A 25,108-nucleotide genomic window follows, 5' to 3' on the forward strand; every position below is an offset into this window, starting at 1 on the left:
TGTCGCATTAAAACTTAGCGTGACTCAACTTCCGCTCTGGGAGAGATCAATTAGCATTCCTTGCCGTCGAGGGTATGTGTGTGTTTACCTCAGCCTGGTGCCTGTGTGTGTGTTTCACTAGGTACTGTAAGCTTTGTAGGCAAGCTGGCCACTTCAAAGGCAGCCAGCCATGTTACAGCTGGTGACAGGGATTTGGCTGGACTGTAGAAGATGAGTGGAATGTGTATATCTGTGTGTACGTATTTCTGTGTGAGTGTGTTTTACTCCTTAATGTATATGCATATTGAGTGTGCTCATACGAGGTGATGTCAGAGCTAAGACATGTGCAGATCTCTCTACAATCCCCGTAGCAGCTCTGGATCAGAGAGCATGGGTCAAACCCTGGACTTGAAGCAATGGGGTCTGGAAGAACTTAAGCCAGAATAATTACAACCTGTCTAAATACCAAAAGCATGCCTGTTCGTTCCAGCTCTGCTCTGTTATTCTGGCCCTCAGCAGTGGACAAACGAGCCAGGCCAAGGCACCTTTTCATGTGGTCACTCTGAGAAAGAAGATCTTGGTCTAATAAGGCTTGATTAGGGACACTCGCTCCTTTCCTGTTCTAAGTAGAGCTATAGGTATCCCACTTTGATGTTAAAGTCTGACCCATGTAAGCAGAGCGGAGCATGTGTTTTGTCTTTTAACACACAATCACCGATTGGCAAGAGGATCAAAGTCTTGTTAACATTTTTAATGGAGACAGATGGGGATTGGGGTATGTTGTGTATTGTTCAGAGTGCTTATATGGTTTCATAAAAATCACACAGATGGGTGGTACGTTGTATTTAAACTGACAGACAAAAATGTTTACATCATTGCTTCGGCTTTAATGTTCACCTCTGGTGTTCACAATTGATTTAGAGTAGAGAGTTTTGATTGTCCCAGTCCCCTTCCCAGCTAACCTCCTTTACAATAGCATCTATAACACAAGGAGTTTTCTCACAGACGGTTTCTTGCATATTCTATGATAAGCTTGTTTACTTAAGTTTGATCACCTTGGTATTTTTACTTAGCAGTTAGTGCCAATGCCTCAAGGGAGCTCTAGTTGCTAAATGCTAACAAAATAATCACAATTTTGTCTTGATGAAAAGCAATACATAATCAAAGGTGTGAATCTTAAGCTAAGTGAAGCATTGGACCATCCAATGAGAGTGTACCCCAAGTGGTTCCAATCATCTAACATCTAACATTTGTTGTTACCAATAAAGATGTCATCATCTTACCAAGTAAGATATAATGTTGACCGCCTGATTGCATCCTGAAATCTCATGATTTCACAGTTGCTTTCTAGCATAGACAATAATATACTTATTGCATAATAATGTGATGTTGAACATGTAAGAATGGAGAGACTCTCAAGTAAATAGACTTTGTCTCAGCTATGCACTGTGCCTATTATAAATGTATAGTGCATGATGGTATTAGGGTTCAACTGATTTTGGTTTTAGAAGGACGATGCAGATAGTAGCAATTATTATAATAGTTATAATAATGGTTATTAATACAATATTTACTCCTAATTATTTTTTTCTTTCCTATATACCTGCTATGTGGCATTAAATGTAAATTTAATTGAATGCGTCATTGGTCTGACAGATTTGAAGAGGTTAATGCTAAATTATAGCTGGATATAGATTCTACAATGAACACAAGTGCTTCATTTCAGAAATGGACAACACTTACTTGTCCATTTTTTTTCTAATAAAAAGAAACAAAAAAATATCTACCAATGTATTATTGTATCCCTATAGAGATTGATATGCATTGACTTTGCTATGTACTATAAAAATGCATTGCGGAGTGCAGCAGAGTCCAGTGTGGAGTCAGGTATTAGACTTTCTGGCTGTCCTGACAGCTTTACAGTGTGGAGGGCTGGTGGGACTCTGGAGACCGGCATGCTGTTATGTGCTCTGTCCTTTAGTCTCCATCTATTCTGCCTGCACTCTACATGAATCACAATGCGTTACCCTCCCATCTGCACTTCTGCTCAAGTTATCAGAGTACCTGAGGAGAGGAAGCTCTTTTTTCACTGTTGTGATCATTAGACTGAGTTCAGAATTAGAGCATCAGGTAATTTCCTATGGGAAATAAAAAGAAAAAAAATGAAGGTAGGAAAGAGTGGAAAGGTAGAAATGAACCAACTGAAGGTGAGCAGGACACTTTCTAATTTCACCATCTCTCCCTCCATCATAGAGGAGGGCTGAAAAGAAGGGACCTCAAGCTGGGGCATTAAATGCCTCTCACTCCCAGCTGTGCAGTATATGGCACAATGTAGCCTGCTGCGATGAAAATGTAGATATGTGGGAACTCTACATGCACTTAACATTTTCTATATGTGGTTGAGCACTTGGTGTGTCTTTGTCATTTAAATAGAGTGTGAAAGGGTAAGATAGTATGAGGTGAGAGTCAGAAAGAAGTGGTTAGGGAGAGGAAGAAACCATCTATTTCTCTTAATGTACTTTCTAGTACGCTTTTTTTTATGTTCATCCATCCATCAATCGTCAACTGCTTATCCTGCATACAGGGTCGTGGGGGGCTGGAGCCAATCCCAGCTGACATCGGGCGAAAGGCGTGGTACACCCCGGACAGGTCACCAATCCATCACGGCTTTTTTTATGTGGAATAACATTTTAGTAGTTATATTTTCTGCACTGATAAATTTTTTCTTTGATGACCCTAGTAAACCCGTGAGCTGATTTATTATAATTTATGTCCCTAGTTTAATCAATGAGGTTATAGTTAATTGTTAATATTCAGAGAATTTTAAGTAGACAGCGACGTTCACTAAATATTCTAATTAAAGCTATCTACAACAGTCTTGTTCCCAAAGAACGTTAGCATTATAATAAACTAAATGCATCATTTTGCAAAGTTGAATTTAGCTTCTGTGTATGCAGCAAACTCTGGTCAAGTGTTTCCTTTGTCCGTTCTCACCTGCTCCCACCACTTTATCGATGGCGATGCAGGAGGCATCCAGCTCCTTAGCAAACTCGTGCACAGCCTGGCTCGGGTCCTCATATGTGTGGGGGTCTACATAGGTCCTGATACCCGGCAGACGCACTGCAGCACCAGATAGAAGGTAACATTAGTAATCTGTGTCTCTACATGTACAACATTGGAATGACTTTCTCAGGACAAACGAACTTGCTAGTCCTCAGCTTTACTATGACAAACAGAGATATAAAACATATTGATGATAAGTGATGATAAGTCTATTGTTTACACCGAACACTGCACAACAACTCTGAAGATGATGTAGTTTCATTGTCTCAATAATGGAGTTTGGGTGAAGAATTTCCTTCAAGTAACAGGTCAGTATGGACTTGCAACAGGAGTAAATCATGTGTTAGAATAACAGCGGCTTACAGATGCTGCAAAGTTGAACAATATGGCATACCTCCAAATAGAAAAGTTTGTTTAAGTTAATCCCAATCAGGACATTCATAGCCAGATGCACAGACAGTCGGCAATGTGCAGCTTATTTGTAATGCAAACACAAATAAACTAACAAAGAATAACTTAACATTTTTGTGAGATACAAATATAAAGATATAAAGTGATAAACTAAATCAAATCAGCATAAAGACAGTTTGTCAAAGGGTAGGTTCACATTTTAGCAAAAGTTGCTCTTTATTTTTTCTCAGACAGTGTTTCTTTGCTTAACTGTGGTGGAGGGATAGTAAGACAAAGAGGGAAACTGGACCAAAAAGACTAAAGTAACTTTAGAAGATACATGATTTGTCAGAGCATCATATTAGCTTTGGCTAATCTTGAGAATACGCTTTTGCATAGAAAGAAAACTTATGTTGCTTTACAGCTAGTATGAGCATGACGAACAATCACAGTGACCAAAAAACATATTAATTTAAGAAAAACTTTAAAAAAGTGAACCTATCCCTTAAGTAATAAAGTTGTACTTTATGAGTCCCTGTGGACAAATTTATGCTGTGTATTTGACCATCCAAACTATTCATAAAGCAGCAGACAGCTGCATTTGAGTGTCTGGGGAGTTGGGGGGTCAATACCTCGGTCAAGGTTAAGAGTAGGAGTATCCATAATAAATAGCACATTGTATACGAATAAAGGAGAACAAGCAACACAGAGAGAGCAAGGTGGATTTGAAAATGAGAGATAGATATAGGATATTTCTTTAAACCTGTCGTCCAACTATGTTTATGTATGTTTATCCACATCAGGGGATATGTTGTTACTTTGGCTATTTTACACATTGGTCCAGAGTCATGTGAGTGAGACTTTTTTTGCAACTGGTTAAAAAAATGTATCAATGGAAAGGACTTTTCTCTGGAGTAAACACTATAATAAGAGAATGTTTGAACCTTAAGTCTCAGTACTTGCTGTAGCTGGCTGGGAGAACAGCCTGAACTTGTTCCCTTTCCAAATGAAGCCTCTAGGATTGGTTTGCAAATGGACCGAGAAACCTCCTTCTCAACATGGTCTCGGTCCGATTACTGTCTTCTCATATGACCAAACGAACCGAAGTAAAAGGGGAAACCACTTCTAGCTTGGAAATTGGTGTGTGAAAACATCTCCCTGATTGTAACTATCAAACTATCTATAATGTAACTACCTAGTTGTATTTCTACTCAGTGAATAGTAAAGTGCAGAAAGGATAGACAAAACCAATGTCGGGAAAACAGAGTCCAGTACTTACAGTGGCCGTTACCAAAGTGCAGTCTTTTCTCATCAGGATGTTTGGATTTGCTGTGGCAACAAAACCTGCCAATCCAAACATAAAAAAGGTCATAAGTAGTGCCACATCACCCAATGAGACCATTGGCCCAGCTTGGACGCTAGCAAGAGCTATGTGTCTGCGTTTGTGTGTGTGTGTGTGTCTGTGTGTGTGTGTATGTGTGTGTGTGTGTGTGTAATCCCAGCTGTTATAAGGCAAGAGAGGAGCAGTAAGTCTTATAATGAGCCATGGATTTATACTCTCTCTGACTGCCAACTTCAGCCACACACACACACACACACACACACACACACACACACACACATACTTCATAATAGATAGGAATTACAGAGGAGAAATAGAATCGAATAAAATAGAATAAAATTCGTAGGATGTGTTGTGAACAGTTAAATGGTTTTGTATTTTGAAAAATACACACACAGAGAGACAGAAAAGAATAACTGTGATTGGAGGAGAAAATACTCAAGTCAAGTGAATGGTGGACAGACCTGCCAATCAAGACATAGAGCAGCACAGTGAGCAGAATGATGGCCACAGCAGAGGAAATGGCAATCAGAACAACCTGGCTGCTCTCACTGGAGATGGAGAAGGCTGCTAAAAGACAGACAGCAGCAAGTAATGAGCAGTGTTTTTTTTAAATAACAAACTCATTAAAATGCACTCATTACATATCTTGCAGTCCTACTTCACTTACGACATGTATATTATCAATATGAAATATTAATTTGATTTAATAGAATATATTCCTTTACCATATGAGGTTATTAAAAGTACAAGTTTCTCTGAGGTCACCTTACACAATATGTAATAAAATACATCTGAAAATGACATGCTTTCACAGCCTTAATCTCACCTTGTATTAATAACTAAACAAAACAAGACACAACTGAACATAACTAAGAAAACAATAAATCTAAGTTGTAGAGCCTTCATGACAATAAAGTAAAAGATGAACATCAACACTACTCAGTACAATAAAACTTCTATTCTGTGCTGAACTTACAGTCAGGGCTGGTCTCAAACTGGAAACTGGGGCTGCTGGCTCCATATCCGGCAGCGGTACGAGCTCTGATCTGCAGCAGGTAGGCGGTGTTGGGCTTCAGACCATTCAGACTCACATTACAACCCCGAGCACGGAGGATGGTGTAGCTGGTCTCCTGCTCCTCCTGTGAGACAAGGAGGACAAAGGAAAGTGTGACAGAGAATGGAAGATATTTGTGAAACACTTTTTTGTGTGGAAAATACTACAATTTAGTCAGATTTTGAACTATTAATGATAAAATACAATAACTCAACATAGTATGCATTATGTGCATGTACATTTTGACACAAATGCCCACACAAACATCCCAAGCAGTTTGGCAGCTTTCTTTCCAATCTGAAGAATTATGCCTTTAATTTTTTACGACATCTCTCCTACTGATCTCCACTGATAACACAACAGGAGGATTTACACAGCAAGTCTGCATTCAGCACATTGTTTCCAGATGTGGAGGGAAGAAAAGAGGTGGAGAAAAGATGGGAGGGCAGGAGGTAGATGAGGTAGTGGAGAAAAGATAGATGGTAGCCCTTTGATTTTTGATTTTTTTTTTCTATGCAGTGGCATTTCCAGTTAGGAAAATAAGAGGCCCCAATCCAATAGTGTTGTTGGAATGAAGCTGCAAATATTCTATAGATTTATTATTATGCTATTTTATTTTTATGTTATTTTATGCAGGAGTGGGCTCAAATGATTGCCAGGTGTTACTTTTATAGATATACAGACATCAGGGAAGAGATAATAAGAGAAATCAAAAAGAAAATAATAACCATCTATTTTTCACTTTTATGTGTGTGAGATTATTAAACAAGAATGATATAGAAATTTAAAAGCATTTTTAACCCTAGTTCGACAATTTCTTTTAGCAAAGATGCCATAAGTAGAAGTTCATAAATGTGAAAATAAAATACAATAGCTACTGCAATAGCAATTAGACTGTTAGACAGCCTGTCACTATCAGGACAGGATAGGAGGCACAGCATAACATAACTGAGCACCAGCATTAAAACAAGGAAGAAAAATTATTGCTTGAATACCAATAGATGTAAAACCAAATGTTGTGTTTCTCTGTGCCTCATAATGTGTTTGAATTGTCCAGGGTGAAAGTTGCTGAGTCAGTCCATGCTGCAGATAGGTTTGCAATCACGTTTTTATTGACCAAATTCAATGCTATGAAACAAACTGTTAAAAGGGGGGAAAATAGGACATGGCCGATCCTAAATCTTAATGACAACCTATTGGGGATGATTTCAACAATCTTGAAAATGAGCAACGTGTTTTGCAACATAGCCGAGCTCATAAAAATCATTCAAGGCCAAATCATGTACAGGCATAGTCAAATCCTCATTTTATAGACCCTGTTAGAAGGAGGCACTCATTGGTACAGGCAACGGCATACACACATGTAGACATTCATAAAGAAACTTCCCTACCATTAATGGAGTGGATCAGAATTTTATGGTGCACAAAGCTTTTTAAACTGCTATATGTGTGAGAAGGTAACTGATACACCAGAGCTGCGCTGGGACAACTCTTCATCACAGCTATAAATCTACTTACAGCTTGTCACCGTTCCGCGTTCAGGACAGCATGTGATCCCCTGAAAATCACACACAGGTGTGGTACAAGCACCTTTGTGTGTGTATATGTGTGTATATGGGTGTGTGATACAGAAAGAAACTCAGGTCAAACACCTCTCTTTTCTGCACACTGCAGCCCGACAAGCTATGTGTGTCTCACCAGAACACTTCTAGAATTTAATATGGCCTCTGCGCTGCGTTCTGCTTTTGACAATCTAAACAAAGCCGTAGTAAATTATAGCTTGTATAACACACACACACACACACATAGATGCAAACTCATACAGACCCCAAAACAGAAGATGTACAGCAGAAGTCTTGTAAATACAGTGTTTCAGCCTGCATTCCTTCCATCTGAGACTAAATAAACAGCCCAAATTAAAATGGATTTGAAGCTCTCTCTCTCTGCTCTTTAGATTACAGTGATAAAGCATGCAAAAACAATCAGCAATGTGTATTCCCAGAAATTATATTTTTACAAAGTACACTTGAAATGCCTTATCGCCTGTAGTGTGTGCTTTAGCCGGTTAAAGTGACCAGGAGATCATCCGGTTAGCCTGGGATTTCCAAAGGTGAAACACCTCCTCTTCTGGGACGCTTTCTGGTTAGGAATTCCCAAGAATATCACCAAACATTCCCCAAGAATTCCCACATATAGGAGACATAGGTCGGAAACAGCCTCTGGTTTCATGACCATGTGAAACACTGGCAAGTATGTGTCGGTGGAAAGAGCAGTGCGGGCAAAGACAGAAGCAAAAGACATGTTATTGAAAGAATAATGAGCTGCAAGGGTTTTCTTGGCATGAGCCATGTCTGCTACTAATATTATAAACCTCTTCAGAGTACCATCACTTTATTTGAGATTTGAGATTTCAGTTCACCTCTGAGATACATCTGCCCCCTGACAAACATAATAAGAAATATGTGTGAAATGACTATTTCTTAAGTAATTTAAATAAAAACTAGTCTTAACATAAATATATCATTCATTATTATTTATTTTAGCAGTAGAAATGCATTACTCAGCAGGACTGCATGAAAGAAAGTTGTATGGGGGAGGAAGTATTATCAAGTACTTAATCATTAAAATCTTAAACTAAAGATTCAGAGTACTAGATCACTTTTGTTATTTTAAGCCCTGGAAAATATACTAATAAAGATCTTAGAACATATCTGAACTTGCAGTGAGCTTAACATTCCCTTCTTTTACATAATGTCTAACTTCACCATAGATTTAGGTTTATTCCTACAGTAACTCGTGTTTTTTCTGTCATCAGCACTGTGATTACATATTTTGACAAACTTTGAGAGGTTTGCCTTAGTTAAAATTTATCATAACATATAGTGACGTACATTTTGCTGTAGCTACTTAGCAGTGAGTTAATGATATTTGGTATAAATATAATTTAGTGCATCAGTCCCAAACGCAGTTTTCTTTCTTTTTTAGTTTAAGTTCCCCTTAAGCCAAACATCTAGCAATGGAAATGTGACCAATCAGGGTGTTTCCAAAGAAGTATTTATTCATGTAACTTTAATTATTTAGTTCTGTGGTAAGTTAACCAAACCCCTACTTCCTAAGTAAATTTTAAATGGTTATAAAACATAAAACTCTCCGTAGGTTTTGTCACTTATTTTGTGTCATTTTGACGATTTTGAAAACGACAGATGCTATAAACATTCAGGGTTATCTATGCTGCTAACCTGCTACTGCCTCACTTAGTGTTGACATGGATTCGCCCAGTGACTTAACATAGACCAAGTGAAATGATCTATTGGGTGCACATAGAAGATTGTGAAGTCTATGTTTTCATCAGTTGGCAGGAAATGTTACACAAAATGGTCAAAGTCAAATCAGCACTTAGTATTAATAGAGACATGAGACTAAATGACTTGTGACGATTAATAATTGTGTTCGGCCTCATACTCACACTGGAAAAGCCCTAGGCTATACAGATGAAATAACTCAACTTTTAAAATGCCCCTCTAAGTCGGCAATACTTTGACCCCAGAAATCTTTTGGTCCATTGAGTAATTCATCTACTATACAGAAATATTTTGCTTTGAATGATGTTGTGTGGTTGTTGGCGAAATGCTCACTTTTCTCCATTAAGAGAAGCTGGAGGCACCGGTCAATTGCTATTGGATTACATGATTATGTACACTGTGAATGTCTGTTTTAAACTTGTGTAAATAAAGACAGAGAAAGCCACAAACACAGAAAAGTCTGGCCAATGCTGCAAATCTGAACATCTTCTTCTTGCTAAAAGCTCTTGTTTAATCTCTGCCAGTCTGGTTTTGTGTTCTGTGTCACCATCCTGTTTACGTGTATACGCGTATATGCAATTATGTCTGAGTGTCTCTGAAAGCCTCTTTCTGTCTCATAAGTGAGTCATGGTGTGGTCTTGGTGAGGGAAATTTCGACTCTTGTCCTTCCATGGCCTTGATCCTTGGCATGCTAGAGGCCCTCAGCGTCCCTCTGCTTGCCACACGAAGAGGCCTCTATCCTGGGTGGTTATGGGGGTCTCCCTTGGTTGTCCCAGTTTGCTCTTCTGCATGGAAGAGCCTTTTGTCTGGAGTTTGAAATCCCTGGGTATGTATGGCTGCTGTGGAGAATCCTCTGGGAACTTGGTTTGTGCTCGTGTGTGTGTGTGTGTGTGTGTGTGTTTGTTTGTGTTTCTATCCCTGAGTGTCTCTGTAATTCCTGAGAGACAGTGTGATTAACAGGGATCAGTGCAAAGATCCAGATATCTTTCTTCCTTAGACTCCACACTTTCTTTCCCCGTATCCTCTTTTAATGAATATGCATTTGTGAACATTTGTGTGCGATTGAAAAACCACAGTTTGGAGAATTAGACCTGCAGTGAGCTCTGACCCAGTATCAGTCATTAACTTTTCCTCTCGCTGTTTTCCGGCCTTGTTTTAGCATCTTAGGTAAGGATGGCTGAGCAGGGAACAGAGTTTAGAGAGGAAACGGCTTCTGTCGGCCTACTAATCAAGAGATTAGGGGCCACCGTTAGCATTCAAGCAAACTGTGATCTGGGACACACATATACACACATACACACTGAATCTACCGAAGTGATTAAACTTGCATCCACGGCTAATTTCACCATCAAATGTCAGCCATAGCACAGCATTGGTGCTGAAAGCCAGTGTAATTCGTTCTGCACTAATTTCCCTCACAGAGGATTGAGCGACCCCACAGACACATTTACTGTCTGCCATAAAACTTGTCTCCATTAAGGAGAGGAGGACAGGATGAGAAATAGAGGGAGAGAAGAAAAGAGGAGATGAGGTAAATAAAAGGGAAAAGAGGAGGAGTAAGAAACACAAGAATGAAGACAGAAAGAAAAACAAGAAGAGAGGTTAGACATAAAGAAGCAGAGGGGAAAAGGAGGAGTGGCTTTCTGTAATCAAAAACATCGCTTTCATGCCATTTTCATAGAGCGAAACAGCTTGTTTAGCACTTTTGTATCACTGTCTTTTGTAACAAAGTAGAATATAATTTCATATAAGACAATATTTGTATTCAACTCTATTTTAATCCTGTTCTAAGACTGATATTAAGAAGTATTTATGGTATATACCATACAGTGTATCATATTTCAGTAAGAACACACAAGAAGAAAGAGGAAGCCATATTAGACTATATAGACAAGACTATATTATATATATTATATTATTATATTGCGTATGATTAATTTTACCATCCCCAAAAATTTCAACTAATTCACAACAATCCAGCAAACACTGCACTTAAATTTGTCACAATGGAAATTAGTGTATGTGCATTCTTGCCAAATGTAAAACGATTAATATCATTCCCGTATCTATCCAGTAAATATAGCAGCCACAGCAACAGTGATAGGCAGTGAGGCAATTTTGGCATAGTGGCCGCACTCTGTATTGTAACTTTAGTCAAAAAAGCATTTTCCACCATATGCAATCATCCCATTCATGTGTACTAGGAGCTAACAAGACATAAGCCAGCGTTTGCGCCCAGTGAACAACTTTCACAGGAATTAATGGTTTTGGAACTCAGTATCCAGTCCTCCTTACACATTCATGGGTGAAACAGCTAGTGTAACGGAAGCCAGCGAGGCTGTGCAGTGTGTGAACCTCACTCCCAGACACCTTAGAGGTCCAGTGTGTAATATTTCTGGTGATCTATTGACAGAAATGCAATATAAGATCCATAACTATGTTTTCAGGGGTGTATAAAGACCTTACATAATACACTGTTATGTTTTTGTTACCTTAGAATGAGCCATTTCAATCTACATAACCGCTTGTCCCCCTTACATGGATGTTGCCATGTTTCTACAGTAGCCCAAAACTCTCTACAGGGAGTCATTATGTTCTTCTTGTAGAATTCACTACATTGAATCCGTACATTTGAAGAAGAAGAAGAAGTAATAATAAACAGCAGGGATCGCAAATAAGTTTTGCATTGGAGCAATTTTTTTAGTCATTAGATGGTGGGTGAGAACATGGCAAAATAATTAAACTCCATGTTAGGGTGTTTGGTTAGCTCAGTTGGTAAAATGCAAGACTCTCACCTAGAAGGTTGTGAGTTTGATTCCCTTGTTGGGAAAAATTTGTTTTTTTCTGTCCTCAACAAATTTATTATTAAGCAACTGTTTCACATGCTCACAATAAAGCATGTGTGTGAGTTCCGTATCATCAACCTACCGACGCCTTTTCATTTCTCCAGTATCTCCAGGCAGAGGACAGAGAGGATTATGTGAGCAACTGTTGCGGTCATGACTGACAGCACCTCTGACAGTTGGCTAGATGCCACTAAATCATACACACTTAACCTTTAAGAGATCAATGTTAGTACACATGGGTTTTAGCCTCCTCTTCAGCATGTCCGCCTCCCATACCAGGTCCCAGGTTCGAGTCAGGACCGTGCAGTACAATCTCGGAGAACCGTTACATTAGCCTGACTTTGTCCAAAGGTGACAATTATTACCTACTAGCAACTCCAACTCTGTACATGTTGCCTGTAGCCTTGTATTTACAGCACAGATGGACACTGGTTTCAATCTTCTCATCAAACTATCTACAATTATTTCCCAAACTATGAAAAAGTACAATCAATGATGCTGCCTTGCTCAAAGGGAGGTGAGGTAAAGCACTAACAGTGATATATTCTGCACCAACCTTTTCGTAGTATTTGATCTCATAGTCGAGGATAATGCCGTTGGGTCTTTCAGGCTCCTGCCAGGACAGGGAGACACTGTTTCGAGACGTCTTCTCCTTTTTGATTACTGTTACCGGGGAGGGAGCTGGGTGGGAGACATAGACAGAAACAGAGTGAAAGAGAGAGAGAGAGTGAGTTCCTTTATAGTGAGGTTCAGTGGAAGTTCAGTCTCCGGTGTTGTATCCTGGCAATTGTCTATGGTTCCTGTTAGCCTAATTCAGTTTACTGCCAAGTGGGGCCACATTGTAGGCTGCAGCCCACGGCAGGTATAATGAGACGATATACACTAAAGCAAACAGTGGCTTGTGTTTAAATGCACAGACACACACACACACACACACAGACTTAAACACATATAGAGTGAGATGCAGCAGATTAGGTCAGATGATTCAGCCTTAACTCATCAAATAAAAACTATTCATTTGACATTTCAAGTGTAATGGATCAATTACAGTTTTATACTGTTTATACTGTTAGTGGCAGTCTCTTAAAATATATACCCAAATCTCTGTCTTTAAAGAAACCTTTTCAGATTAAACCTAACTTTGAAGTACATTTTCTTCTATTTTGCTACATTAGATTATTTGTGTTATAACTCAAGCAAGTATTGACTGAATAAAAGTGGAATTGTTTTTAATTAAATTTTAATATGTATTTATGATTCTAAAAAGGCTGTCTGCTTAAGAAAAAATATAAGAAAAAGTATTTTCCAGAATAAATGCAGGAAAATAGAGACACTAAAAGCAGAATTTACCATCAGACACAGAAAAGACTGCCAGCTCAAGATAGTTATCTCTGGGAGGAATCACTGGCTACTTTCATCAAAATAAAGACAAACATGGCTGGTTACCATGTTAACTGTGTGCAGAGCTCTTGAGAATATTAAACACATATGAAATATCAAAATCATTACGTTTCACACAAAGACATTACTTCAATTCCTGCTTATATTGCTTACTTGAGACTACTCTCAAGTACTCTCCCAAAAAAATAGGGGGCAGCATATCACAAATCAGCTCATAACTGCTGCTAACTGCCATTAGCTAGTTAGCTCAGGGAGCCCAGAAACTAACTTAGAGGTCTTATTAGCTGGCTGAGTGCCAAATGAGCACCAGAAACTGAGCCGGATTAGGGGGCAATGAAACCGAGCTCAGCAGGGAAACACAGCCAGTAATGTGTATTTTTAATTTGAAACCCTTTAAAGGATTGCTTTCCCTTTCCCTCACTACTGGCACCGTCCCTTTTGGTTTGGTGCTTTCTCACTCGCCAATCTTCCTCGCCAATCTTTCACCCATGCATCGCCTTGCCTCGGGGAGTTCACATGGTCCCAATCTAGTAATCCAGCACATCCCTCCCTCTATCAGGCCCTGCACCGCTCCCTCATTCTGTCTCTCTCCCTTCACTCCCTTACTCATTTCCCTTTTTTACTGCTCTCTAATTGCCAGGCAGCTCCGGGGCCAACCCGGCATCTGAGGCATCGACTTTTAATTTTATTAGACCACAGGAAAAAACATGTTTGTCTTTGAAATGTTCGAGCCTTTCTTGATTGTGATTATATAGCTGCAGAGTGTGTCTGTGTGTGTTTCCATGCATATACTTGCATGTATTTCCGCGGGAAGTTATTTTTTCTCCTGTAATGAATCCAGATGGGGAGAATCTGTTTCTATACGCCCTGCTCCTCCTCTCCTCCTCTCCCTCTGGTTCTGATAGCGGGGTGAGGCTTTGCTTTTTATTGGCTCTGTGGTTTATGGTGGTAATGATTTACTGTGTCTAGGCCGCTTGGAGGCAGCTTCAAGTTCCTCTCCTCCTCCTTCTTCCTTCTCCTCGCTTCCCTCTGACTCTCTGCATGTATATTGCCAAGCACTTAATTTGCTGTCACTCTGTTTCTGTCTGTGGTATAACTGTAAAACTGACACAGCATACTAGGCACATATTGGCCTTAAAAACTGGCCTTCAGTGTCATTCACCTGTGATATGAGGGACACGATGCATCTATTAGTAGTAATAAGTGATTCAATGAACAAAGATGCTGCCCGATAGCTCAAAAGCATTGCTAAAATCTTATTTTGGCAGCCTGCATCACAGACTAGCCTATACATCTCTACACAAACACATTGGTCAATGCCAAAACTTAATTTCAACTGTCAGTTGCTTGCTTGTCATCACTCTCTTGATCTGCATCCCAATCTTCTAACCACAATATTTTGTTTGTACACTCTCTTGAACTGCACAGCTATTGATCATCACCATCTTCAAACTTCAGGAATACATTATTGATGTGTGAACACATAGCCTACTAAGATGAAATATTGATGAGAGTGAAGCAATTGGTTTCCCTATGTTTCAATGTGGTCACTGTTAACTACATCATCATATCAATAAACAGGTGAAGAAGGGATTTACACAGGCGTGTATTTACAGTATACTATATTCTTCTCTCAAACCCACTCTTCCAAGGTCAGATACAGTTCAGACTGTTGATATTAGACTCCTCTAAATGTGGATCACATTTACTCTGTTGTTAGCATAGTTATGACAATGAGCGGAGGGCAAAGGAGGTGGAAGGTGGAGAGCTATCTGACAGCACCTTGACAGCACTGCCAGGACACACTGCTCCTTCCCAGGGAAACACTTAATCCGGCTTTTAACAGCTTTGGCATCTGTATGTGTGTGTGTTTATGTGAGAGAAAGTGTATAGACGGGTGGGGCGAGTGCACTGACATACCTAATCCTTGTAAACTCTCAGGGCTGATGAAGAGTGTGCAGCTGCAGGCTAAGATATTTGTGTGAGAGAGAGAGGACTCTGTGTGTGTGTTTGCTTCTATGTGTGTGTGTGCTTGATCTATAATATGGAAAGACCAAGATCCATCTCTTCTGATGATCACTCAAACATTAAAGATGGTTTTCAATATTCAGAGCACACTCAGCCCTCTTAGTGTTCATAAGTCCTCTTCAAATCTAATATATATTCTGATCGCAGAAAGAATCCCTCTGACTAACCGCACACTGATTATAGTGCTGCCAAAGATCCCAAAGTCTTGCCAAACCATTTTGTCTTTGTCATTTGGATTGTCTTTACTTAAAATTTGTAGCTTTTCATCCCAATTGGCCTTTCTCCTCGTGACAACAAATTACATGAGTCCCAACTTATCTTCAGCCTTTGTGCACGTATGTGAACAAACACACACACACACAAACATAAAATCTGTATTTAGTACTCATCCCTGTCTTGTCACTTTAAAGAGGTCATGTCTGGACCTTGTCACATATAATACAGCAAGGCCTGTGACAACACAGAGCGAATACATCCCATATCTGCCTGTATATGAATTGTGTGTATACACAACCGTTAACATTAGCAAATTTATTATACTGACAAGTTTTTCCTTTAGAGAGCTTACATATGTATGATTGAGTGTATATATTTGTACACTGTGTGTATGTGTATGTTTGCACTTGAGTCTTTCTCCCAGAAAACTCTAAAGCTATATGCTGTACAGTCATCATTATAACTGCTAATCACAGAAAAGGAGTCCTTCACTAAATAAGCAAAAACATGTGGAAACACAATACCACTTTCTTTTTTATATGTAGCAATGTGTTTCTGAGTCAACAGGTGCTACAGTATCAAACATAAAGGTACTTCAACAGCACTTCACTCATCCAGAATCTTCACTGTTTTGTAATGACTAAGGAACTGAAGAGGTTTTTACAGTGTAAACCGTATAACTTAGTAAGCCCAGCACAGCCTAAATAGAGAAGCTGTCAAGAAAGCACCCTCCCTCTCCTTTCCCTGCAAGTTGTGTTGAGCACTGTAAAGGTGTGAGGTTATTCTTATCACTGAATACTTTTCACAACTCTAGCTGCACTGTTTTAATATTCATAAACTTAAGTTAATACTCTTTATTTGACCTTTTCAGTGATCATGCTAGAACCAGTCATCCGAACAGATTTGTTCTTAAGTGGCTTTTACGAGTGATTTAGGAGAACTTGCAGCATTCGCCAATTTTCTCGTACTTTGAATTTTTCCTAAGGCATGAGCACAATTTACGAGTGCTTTTAGGAGTTATGTGCAATTAAAATTAATTAAAACATTTTTCACTAATGGATTGTCTATTTCATTACTTGGAAGTAATTTTGAGAAAATTCTATACATTATACATCTATACATTACACTCCATAATTATGTTGACGCCACAGTATGCAATATAAATATGAACATTGCAAACTGCAAAACGACTTAAATGATGCACTAATTGAAGGTTAATTTTTCTCCGTATATAATAAGCTGGGAGTGTAATCTTTTGGATGCCTTAGCTCGTCAGGCTCTTGGAAGAGAGTGACAGTGTGCTGAAATATTGGAGAGAGATGAATGGTTGTTGACGCGGTTTAGAATACCACAGGCTCTGAAAGTGTGAAACTTGTTAGAGCCGCAACCCCACAGACAGACACACAGATCCGACCCTATGCCCTTAATTCCACTGCTGACACTGTTAAAAATGATTGACTTTCCTTTATGGATCTCTGAAAGCAGGACTTCAATCTTCTAAATCAAAGTTCTTCTTTTCACTCTTCAATGTCATTTTCATGAATGAACACTTCCTGACTTACGAGCGAGGACATGTAGCTTTATATGGTTTTACTGGGGCAATAATTATGCTAATTGAAAGAGAAGGAGCATTTGCTAAATCTTGCATGGCAACCTCGACGAGCCCACAGCACAAAAAAGTAAGAGAAATTTAAGAGAAGAATACAAAAATGTTCTTGTATGAGGCCCAATCTTTTTAATAATGCCGTGCATTAATTGAAGAAATTGTCCTGAGTGAGTGTATTTACACCCAAAATGCGCCTGTAGTAACCTGTAAATCAAAGCAATTCTTATGCTCATGAAATAAAGCAGGTACGAGGCGGTGCCATGTCTGTGTTCTAATCAAAACAAACAAAGGGCTTGAAGCACAATGCAGGAATAAAAAACGCTCTTCAGAGAAATGGGGAAGCACACAATGATGGGTAGAAATAAAGGATCCTGCGTCCAGATGAAGAGAGACAGTAAGAAGAACAAAGTGAGAGATAGTGATTGAGAGGAAAAGTGAAAAAAAAATTAAAAAGCACTGAACTGCAGACACAAAAACAAACAAAAACACAAAGGCAAACTTTGTAAGAGAACAGCCAAGGGAGAGCGAAATGGAAAATAATAAATTGATGTACTACAACGAGACCTTTACGCATTCCTTGCTAGAGTCAGGGATTTCTGAGGTTTGGTGTTTTCTACTGCAGCTAGATTTATTTTACTCTTGGAATTTCACAGCACCACATCCCTTTGCCTTCTTATTCTTCTAAGGACTGGATGTGTGGAGAGATATTTGTATAAAGGATTGATGGGAGTTTTAGGAGCCCATCCTCACATTAATAGTGTCTGTTAAAAGGATGAGATATTTTTTTGCAGAGCAGGAAGACATTCGATCCTGGTCATTAAACAAGAGAATAGTGGCCTGGGATCGCCTTGTAAATGTCCCGGGCTGATGGTTGGAGTGCATATGTTTGGAGCACATAAACTACAGGCTAGTGTATTATGCAGTAAGGATATTTAGACTGAGAAAGAGAAAGGGGTGCAGTATAGAGAGAGGTACTTGCATATTATCCATGTGTTAGGTAGTTACTATTGTTTTTTATTCACACACTTGCGTTATTACGCACAGTATGAAAAAACGCTTTTCTTCCTGCATGGGTTTCATACCTTACCTTTCATACATATACTGCCTGGACTCATATGGTCTTGTACTTTACATTTTTAAGCCTATATAAAAGTTTTATGAAAACTTCATCTCAATTGAGCTGCTCAATCAGAAGATAATCTTCTCAGTGAATATGGGGGAGTGGTTTAGATGAGATGATGATGTGGCTTATCATGCCTTGAAAACTCCTGACACTGCTAAACCAGGACTTGCAGAGAAAAGAGCTGCAGGAGGCATTTGTGTTGACGCTTCACTGAAGAAGACCACTGTCATCATCTATCATTTGACTCTATTGTCACTTTTCAGGCAATAAAACTGGACAATAAAGTTGTATTCATTTCACAACAATTTACACTTTTATTTTGGGGTGATATCAGTGTTTGAATGATGCACAGAGGATAAAATGCCTAGAACGCAGCAGAACTGATTGTAATGAACACTAAACAGCAAGTCCGGAGGCTTTTGATTTAATTTTTGGGTAAATGTCTGGCTATTTTACTTGATGTGGTTCTTGTGTGGTATACACAGGATTTCTACTATACTCAGTAAAACCTGGACTGACTGAAACCTGGAGTGAAACCTGGACTTTAATAACATGATGCCTTATCTGAGCACATGCCTATTTCCATCTACCCATCTGCTGTGACATCTCACCGGCTTGGTTGGTGGTAATGGTGACAGCGGCGTACTGCCTCATCCTGGGGGCCAGCGGTGACACACCATTCTGCGCTTCAATCTCAAACGTGTAGTTAGTGTGGGCTAGCAGATCAGCCACCGTCACTGTGGTGTTGTGGAGGCCTGTGGCCCTTGGCAGAAAGCGAACATTGCTCCGGCAAGGCTCACAATGCTGGGCCCCACCGTTGCTGCCGTTAGCAGTAACACCACGACAGCGTTTGCAGAGGACAGTGAAGGTGATGTCCCTGCGCCCGCCACTGTCCTCCGGCCAGCTCCAGTCCAGGATAACTGAAGTCTCATTGATGGAAGAGATCACATTTCGAGGAGCTGAAGGAGGACCTGGTAAACAGAAAAGAGGCAAGATGTGAAAACCGGAGGAGGAGGTCATTGGAGAAAAGAAAGGTTTTGGGTGGGTAGAAAGAAGGTGAAAAGAAAGATGAGTAGTAAGAATATAGAAGAAAGAAAAGCAGTATCCACTTCAAACAGCAGACTGACATAAACTAAATTAGATTTAACAGCACAGTCTGCTGCCGAGAACAATACACAGCATAAGATGAACAAGATAGATTCACTTTTCACATTATACAATAAACAGAAGTTTGCCATGTTAAGTTTTACAGCCAATGTAATGCAAATTCTTTCAAATGCAAAATAATCTAATCTCTCAGCAAAGTTTTTCTCTTATTCAGTAACGCATTATTCATAGATGTAATGTATATGTTGTGACACCTAGAAGATGCCAAACAGTGACCAAACGGGAGTTAAATGCCTTATCCAAACAGTTTTCCAGACAGACTATCTCCATTGCATAGGATCTTTAAATTGCAAAAGTAGTGTACCTACTTGGATTGCATTTAACAGAGTTGTTATAATCTGTACAATGTTTACTCAAGTACCTCTGTCATTGCACTTTAATTGTGGTACAGTGTAATATCAGGGTTACGTTAATATGAGCCTGCGTATATTATCACAGTATGTTTCTGCTTCCCTCTCTGTTTCTGAGAGAAAAGAGAAAATCATGGAACGGGCTCTTTCACAAAAAAAGTCTCTGTCAAAGTCAGACTGACATTTAAAAGTAAAAACAGCTTATTACAAACAGATCCCTCTGAATATTTCCAGATTTTTATATCAAAGCTATGACTGTAATTACATGGAGGACAAAACAAAGCTGCCAAATAACTCTGTTGAGAACTTGCATGAGGAGGAGGGAAAGAGATTGAAATGGGCTTAGTGGATTGTGTCTTGAGATAAAGTGCTTTGTTTGGTTTGTTTGACTTGACAAGAATTTACTTCACTCGCAAACTATGCATAGCTCCTGTCTTGGTAGTCTGCATAACCATCATTGACTGTATTTGTGCACAAGAGAAATAAAAATAAAAATATACCAGATGTTCAGATGTAGAGAAGATCTGATAATGACATTAGGGTATCTGCAAGTCTCACAAATCTAAGTTCCAGACTTCTTAAGACATGTTTTATGTTGTAAGTCACATAACATGACGGAAGTTTTACAGCTCCTAGACTAAATAATCTGTCACAACCAGTTTGTAATTGAAAAGTGAATAATGAAATGAGCTAAACAGATTTCATGTGTATTCATCAAGAGTTAAATACACAATTAGGACACACTGCAGGGGCAAACAGTGTAATAGGCTATTACTTTAGTCAATAGCAATTACCATTCAAACGTATATTAAAAGAACACACTTTATGGTTTTGTATGATATCTGTATCATATCAAAGTCTCAGCCTCAACAGAAATCACAAAATGCAAAGAATCTGACCTCCTGTTGCCAGAATGAAATTTGATCGGGCACATTGATTCAAAGTACAAACAGGCAGCACATCCCATAATACTTTTGAAATCTTCCTCAACCACTGATCTCAAGCTAACATTCAACATACTCTCAGCCAGTTCTAGTGTAGCAAGAAATAATTTGCCCAGATCTTTTGTCAGAACCATTTCTCCTTTTCCAGTGAATATTACCCTGTGGTAGGGGAACCTCCTGAGAGAACAGCTTATTTATCCATCATCAACAGTATCCATTAAGTATCATCCTACTTTATATATTCTTAAAAGTGAGACTGCATATTTATTGATACTAATCTGACCATGACAGTGCTCTGGTTCACCTACACGGCAAACTCCACTGACCACTCTAAACTCTTGGACCTGTTCTTCATATAAGATGTTACCTGCACAGGCACGCACATGTGCACATGCAGGCAATCATATACTAATTCCAAATGTCAAAATAATACATTGACATCAAGATTAACATGTGACATGAATTATGGTGTGTAAGAACTGAGGATGTGTGAGTAATCTCCAATTCCTCAGAAAAGGATTTATGCATTGACTATTCTCTTTAGGCTCTTTCCAGCCTTCCTACTTATCGCTGGAGATGTCAGCAAAAACAAAAAAACGCAGCTATGGTGATGATCAGCAAGGCAGACAGCACTTCTTGTGCATATTTGTGCTAATTTGGAGGCGGTACTGTGGGATGTAGGGGAATGCACTGATGCATTTTTAATTGGTGGAACTGAATTCTTGGGAGTAGACGAACTATACTTTATACACTGTTAATACAGCTGTTACAGAAACTCCTCATGTTGAATACAGCAGGAAGTACCATACGGTTGAAAGTATTCATTTTAGACAGTTTTTTTCTCTCATTGTCCTGCCCTGTGAGATTATCCTGCCATCATTTTCAACTTTTCAAAATCAATTCTTAACAAACCTCTATCACACCGCTAACAGCATAATCATGATCATTATCTTCTAACGACTTATCTATTCATTTGCAGCCCTTGTGTCGCTCAATCTGTCCCAATGAGGTGAAATTTGCCTAGTTGACAAGATGGCGTTGAGATAATCACAACAGGGACCTGCCGTGACTGTCTTTCTAATTAGGATTCTGTCTGTATGGCTGTGGGCGTCGATTTTTGTATTTTCTACTGTTCCACGCAGTGAGATTTTTTTTTCTTCCTAACCCATTTAGTAACGGATGTATCCATAACCTGACATCAGGGAATGCAGTGATTTATAGTTTTATGGGGAATGCATTTTGGAAGGCTCGCAGGAGGCATCTGTATCTGCATCTGCAATCCATTTGCATCAGACGGAGACAAAAGAGAATCATGTAGGGAGCGGAAAAGGTGATAAAGAGTGACCTTTAAATAAACAAGGAATTTTAACAATCTTTCTCTATTAGGAAGCTATTTTTACTTGTGAATTTGGAAATTGCACACTATTATAACAAGCTTCAACTGTATAGAAATCCACCTACAAGCGAGACTGTCAAAATACACTGTAAAAAATGTTAGACTGTTAGACATCTTTTTTGTCCAATGCATTTTTGCGTCGTGTTCATAGGTATGAGTACAACAATAACGTGTTAGATAAGATACTGCAGGGACAAATATGATTCAGTGTGAAAAGCATCTAAAAGCATTTAGACCATCATAAGTCACTTACACATAATGAAAGCCAAACTAATGGGTTTCAGTGTCTCTTCAAGGCAAGGTTAAGACAGGTTTCATTGCATGTTTTACTGGCCACACTGGAGGGCTCCTCTGGTCAAAATAATGTAAGCAAACTGGTATAAAAGCACACTTACGTGTACAGGCCATGGAGGCAGGGTCTCCTTCAGCACGGAAGTAGTTTTTCTCACACCCACAGTGAAGGGACCCCTCATGGTGAGAGAAACTATGAGGCGGACACTTTGCACACTCCAAATTTCCGAGCGTTGACTTGTAGAAGCCTGCCCTGCACACTGGAGACAAAAGAATAGACAGAGGCATGAGTGTCGTGCTGAACCAGAACGTCGATAGCTATCTAATAACTGCATTCTACAACAAAAGCAAGTAAGAAATGAAAGATGGGGATATTGCGCTCACACACACACACACACTCACACACACATATAAACAAACTGCGACTGAATGTAAATCTGCTGTTAATGTAACAAGAATCCACTGACTGCTTGTAAAAAAACAATAATTCTCTGAAATGTCTTTGTCTCTTATTTCTCTCTCTCTTGTGTCTCAGAAGGCACACCATGAATAATGCAAATTGTCCCCTCAGATAAAAGGGCCGTTCTCTTTAAATATCTGTGGTATTAAATCTGCACTCAGCAGCTCTTTTAACTCCTACTCACCACAAATCTGTTGCAATCTGTGCAAGTAGGGTGACACTCCACCTGTGCAAAGTATATTGCACGTGTAAGTGTGTTTGTGTTTCTGTGTAGGAAGGAAGATCAAGGGGAAGGGAGAAAATGAAAAAAGAACTTCTCTTTTGTTTTTTCCTCTTCTTTTTCTAACTATTTATTCTCTAGTCTTTTCTTCTCCTTTTTCACAGGTTGAAACCCATGTCCTCTTATCTAGACTCGCTGATGGGATACTAAGCATTTAAGCATATAAAAACACAATCCATAATGGTAAAATCCGTTTTACTGCCCATAGACAGTGATATCAACACTAGAGGTATAGCTAATGTCAGTACACTGCAACTCCAAATTCTGCAAAAAAAACCAACAAAAAAAACAGGTCACAGAATTAAAGCACCATTCAGCATGTACTTTACAATTATTACAGGAACTCAGTATATTTAAATGACAGTTTTTGTGTTTGAAAAGTATCAAATGATTTTTTTAAAGAGTGTTGGAAACAGCGTATATATATATATATATATATCAGAGGGCTCTGTCCAGAAGAGTGCAGTCCAAGGAACAGCTAAGATATATATATATATATATATATCTGCGATGGAGTGGCGACCTGTCCAGGGTGTACCCTGCCTTTCGCCCGATGTCAGCTGGGATAGGCTCCAGCCCCCCGCGACTCTGTACGCAGGATAATCAGAATCAGAATCAGAAGGAGCTTTATTGCCACACAGTGTTTTACACATACAAGGAATTTGCTGTGGTGATAAGGTGCTACACGTAGACAAACATACAGTCTACATAAATAACTGTAGAAATATATAAATATGGAATGGAAGAACAACGTTGGAGATTTATACATTATTCTGGGTCTGTGCTGTGCAGAAGTAACGCAACAGAAGAGAATATTATGTACATATAAATATATAAACTGAAAACATAAAAATATACAACAACAAAGATCAACAATCAACAACAAATATTTGCGACGCGCCAGGTCTGTGCCCGACACGAGATGAAATATATGTGCAGAGACATTTGTATCATTTGCAAGGGGGGAGTGTCAGTAGGGGACCCGGGCCTTGTTAATGAGGCTAGTTGCAGCGGTTGACGATGGATGGATGGATATATATAATTTTTTACAGTAATCTGATACTGTTGTACCCATACACAGATAAAAAGCTTGTTCTCTCTCTCTCTCTCTCTCTCTCTCTCTCTCTCTCACACACACACACACATGCACACACACTAGATTAAAGAGATGGCTAGCAGCATTAGCAGTGAGCCCACAGAATGTGTGAGCTCAGCAGAACAGGTCTGACAGATCCCAGTGGTGGACAACAAAGTTAAAAGCCAACACTGCTGATACTACTGCCATATCCATCACTGACACTGGCACACCAAGGTCCCCATGCTGCACTAAATACTCTTCTACCTCCCCTTTACAGTGTGTATGTGTGTGTGTGTGTGTGTGTGTGTGTGAGTGATAGAATGTGATGTGGGTTCGAACAGCCCAATATGATCCTACTGATGGAATGACAACCACAACACTTGCTGACATACACAAAACAGACCACCCTGATTGGAGGACGCGCCAGGAAATTGGACCTGACAGTCTGCGCCCCCAGCCAATCAGGTGAAAGAAGCAGCAAGATAACCGCTGGGTCAGCAGAAATACACAAGGAACATAAAACACAAGTGTGGATAAACAGACAAAAGTTCAAATGAATTAATCTCATAATAGAGACAGAGTGAACCTTCGTCTGATCCCTCTGTCCTTAAACAACCTGTGACAGAGCACATATGCCCCCAACAGTTCACTCCTGGCTAACACCAAACAAAAGATGCCTTCACTATATTCATTGGATAGTTAAACCTAGGCTAGAGTCCAGCTGGATCTGTTTCCCTTTAGCTACCGTATGTTCTAAATCCTGGCATCGATTTCCCTGCGGATTAGAAA

General features: G+C 39.3%; 1 protein-coding gene across 2 annotated transcripts in view; it reads right to left on the reverse strand.

The window, feature by feature from the left end:
- Window positions 1–25,108, reverse strand: part of epha3 (eph receptor A3) — a 108,065-nt gene that overhangs the window by 32,640 nt on the left and 50,317 nt on the right. Inside the window, exons 4-10 of one of the 2 annotated variants that reach the window (XM_046053692.1) lie at window positions 22,606–22,761; window positions 18,965–19,324; window positions 12,536–12,660; window positions 5,754–5,916; window positions 5,239–5,341; window positions 4,712–4,776; window positions 2,974–3,099 (exon numbers count right to left, since the gene is read on the reverse strand). In XM_046053692.1, coding sequence (XP_045909648.1) covers window positions 2,974–3,099; window positions 4,712–4,776; window positions 5,239–5,341; window positions 5,754–5,916; window positions 12,536–12,660; window positions 18,965–19,324; window positions 22,606–22,761 — 1,098 coding nt within the window. Of the gene's footprint in view, window positions 1–2,973; window positions 3,100–4,711; window positions 4,777–5,238; window positions 5,345–5,753; window positions 5,917–12,535; window positions 12,661–18,964; window positions 19,325–22,605; window positions 22,762–25,108 lie in introns of both variants that reach the window. The other variant, XM_046053693.1, reaches the window with a different exon arrangement.

This window comes from Micropterus dolomieu, linkage group LG07 (assembly GCF_021292245.1).
Source record: "Micropterus dolomieu isolate WLL.071019.BEF.003 ecotype Adirondacks linkage group LG07, ASM2129224v1, whole genome shotgun sequence".
Taxonomy (NCBI): domain Eukaryota; kingdom Metazoa; phylum Chordata; class Actinopteri; order Centrarchiformes; family Centrarchidae; genus Micropterus; species Micropterus dolomieu.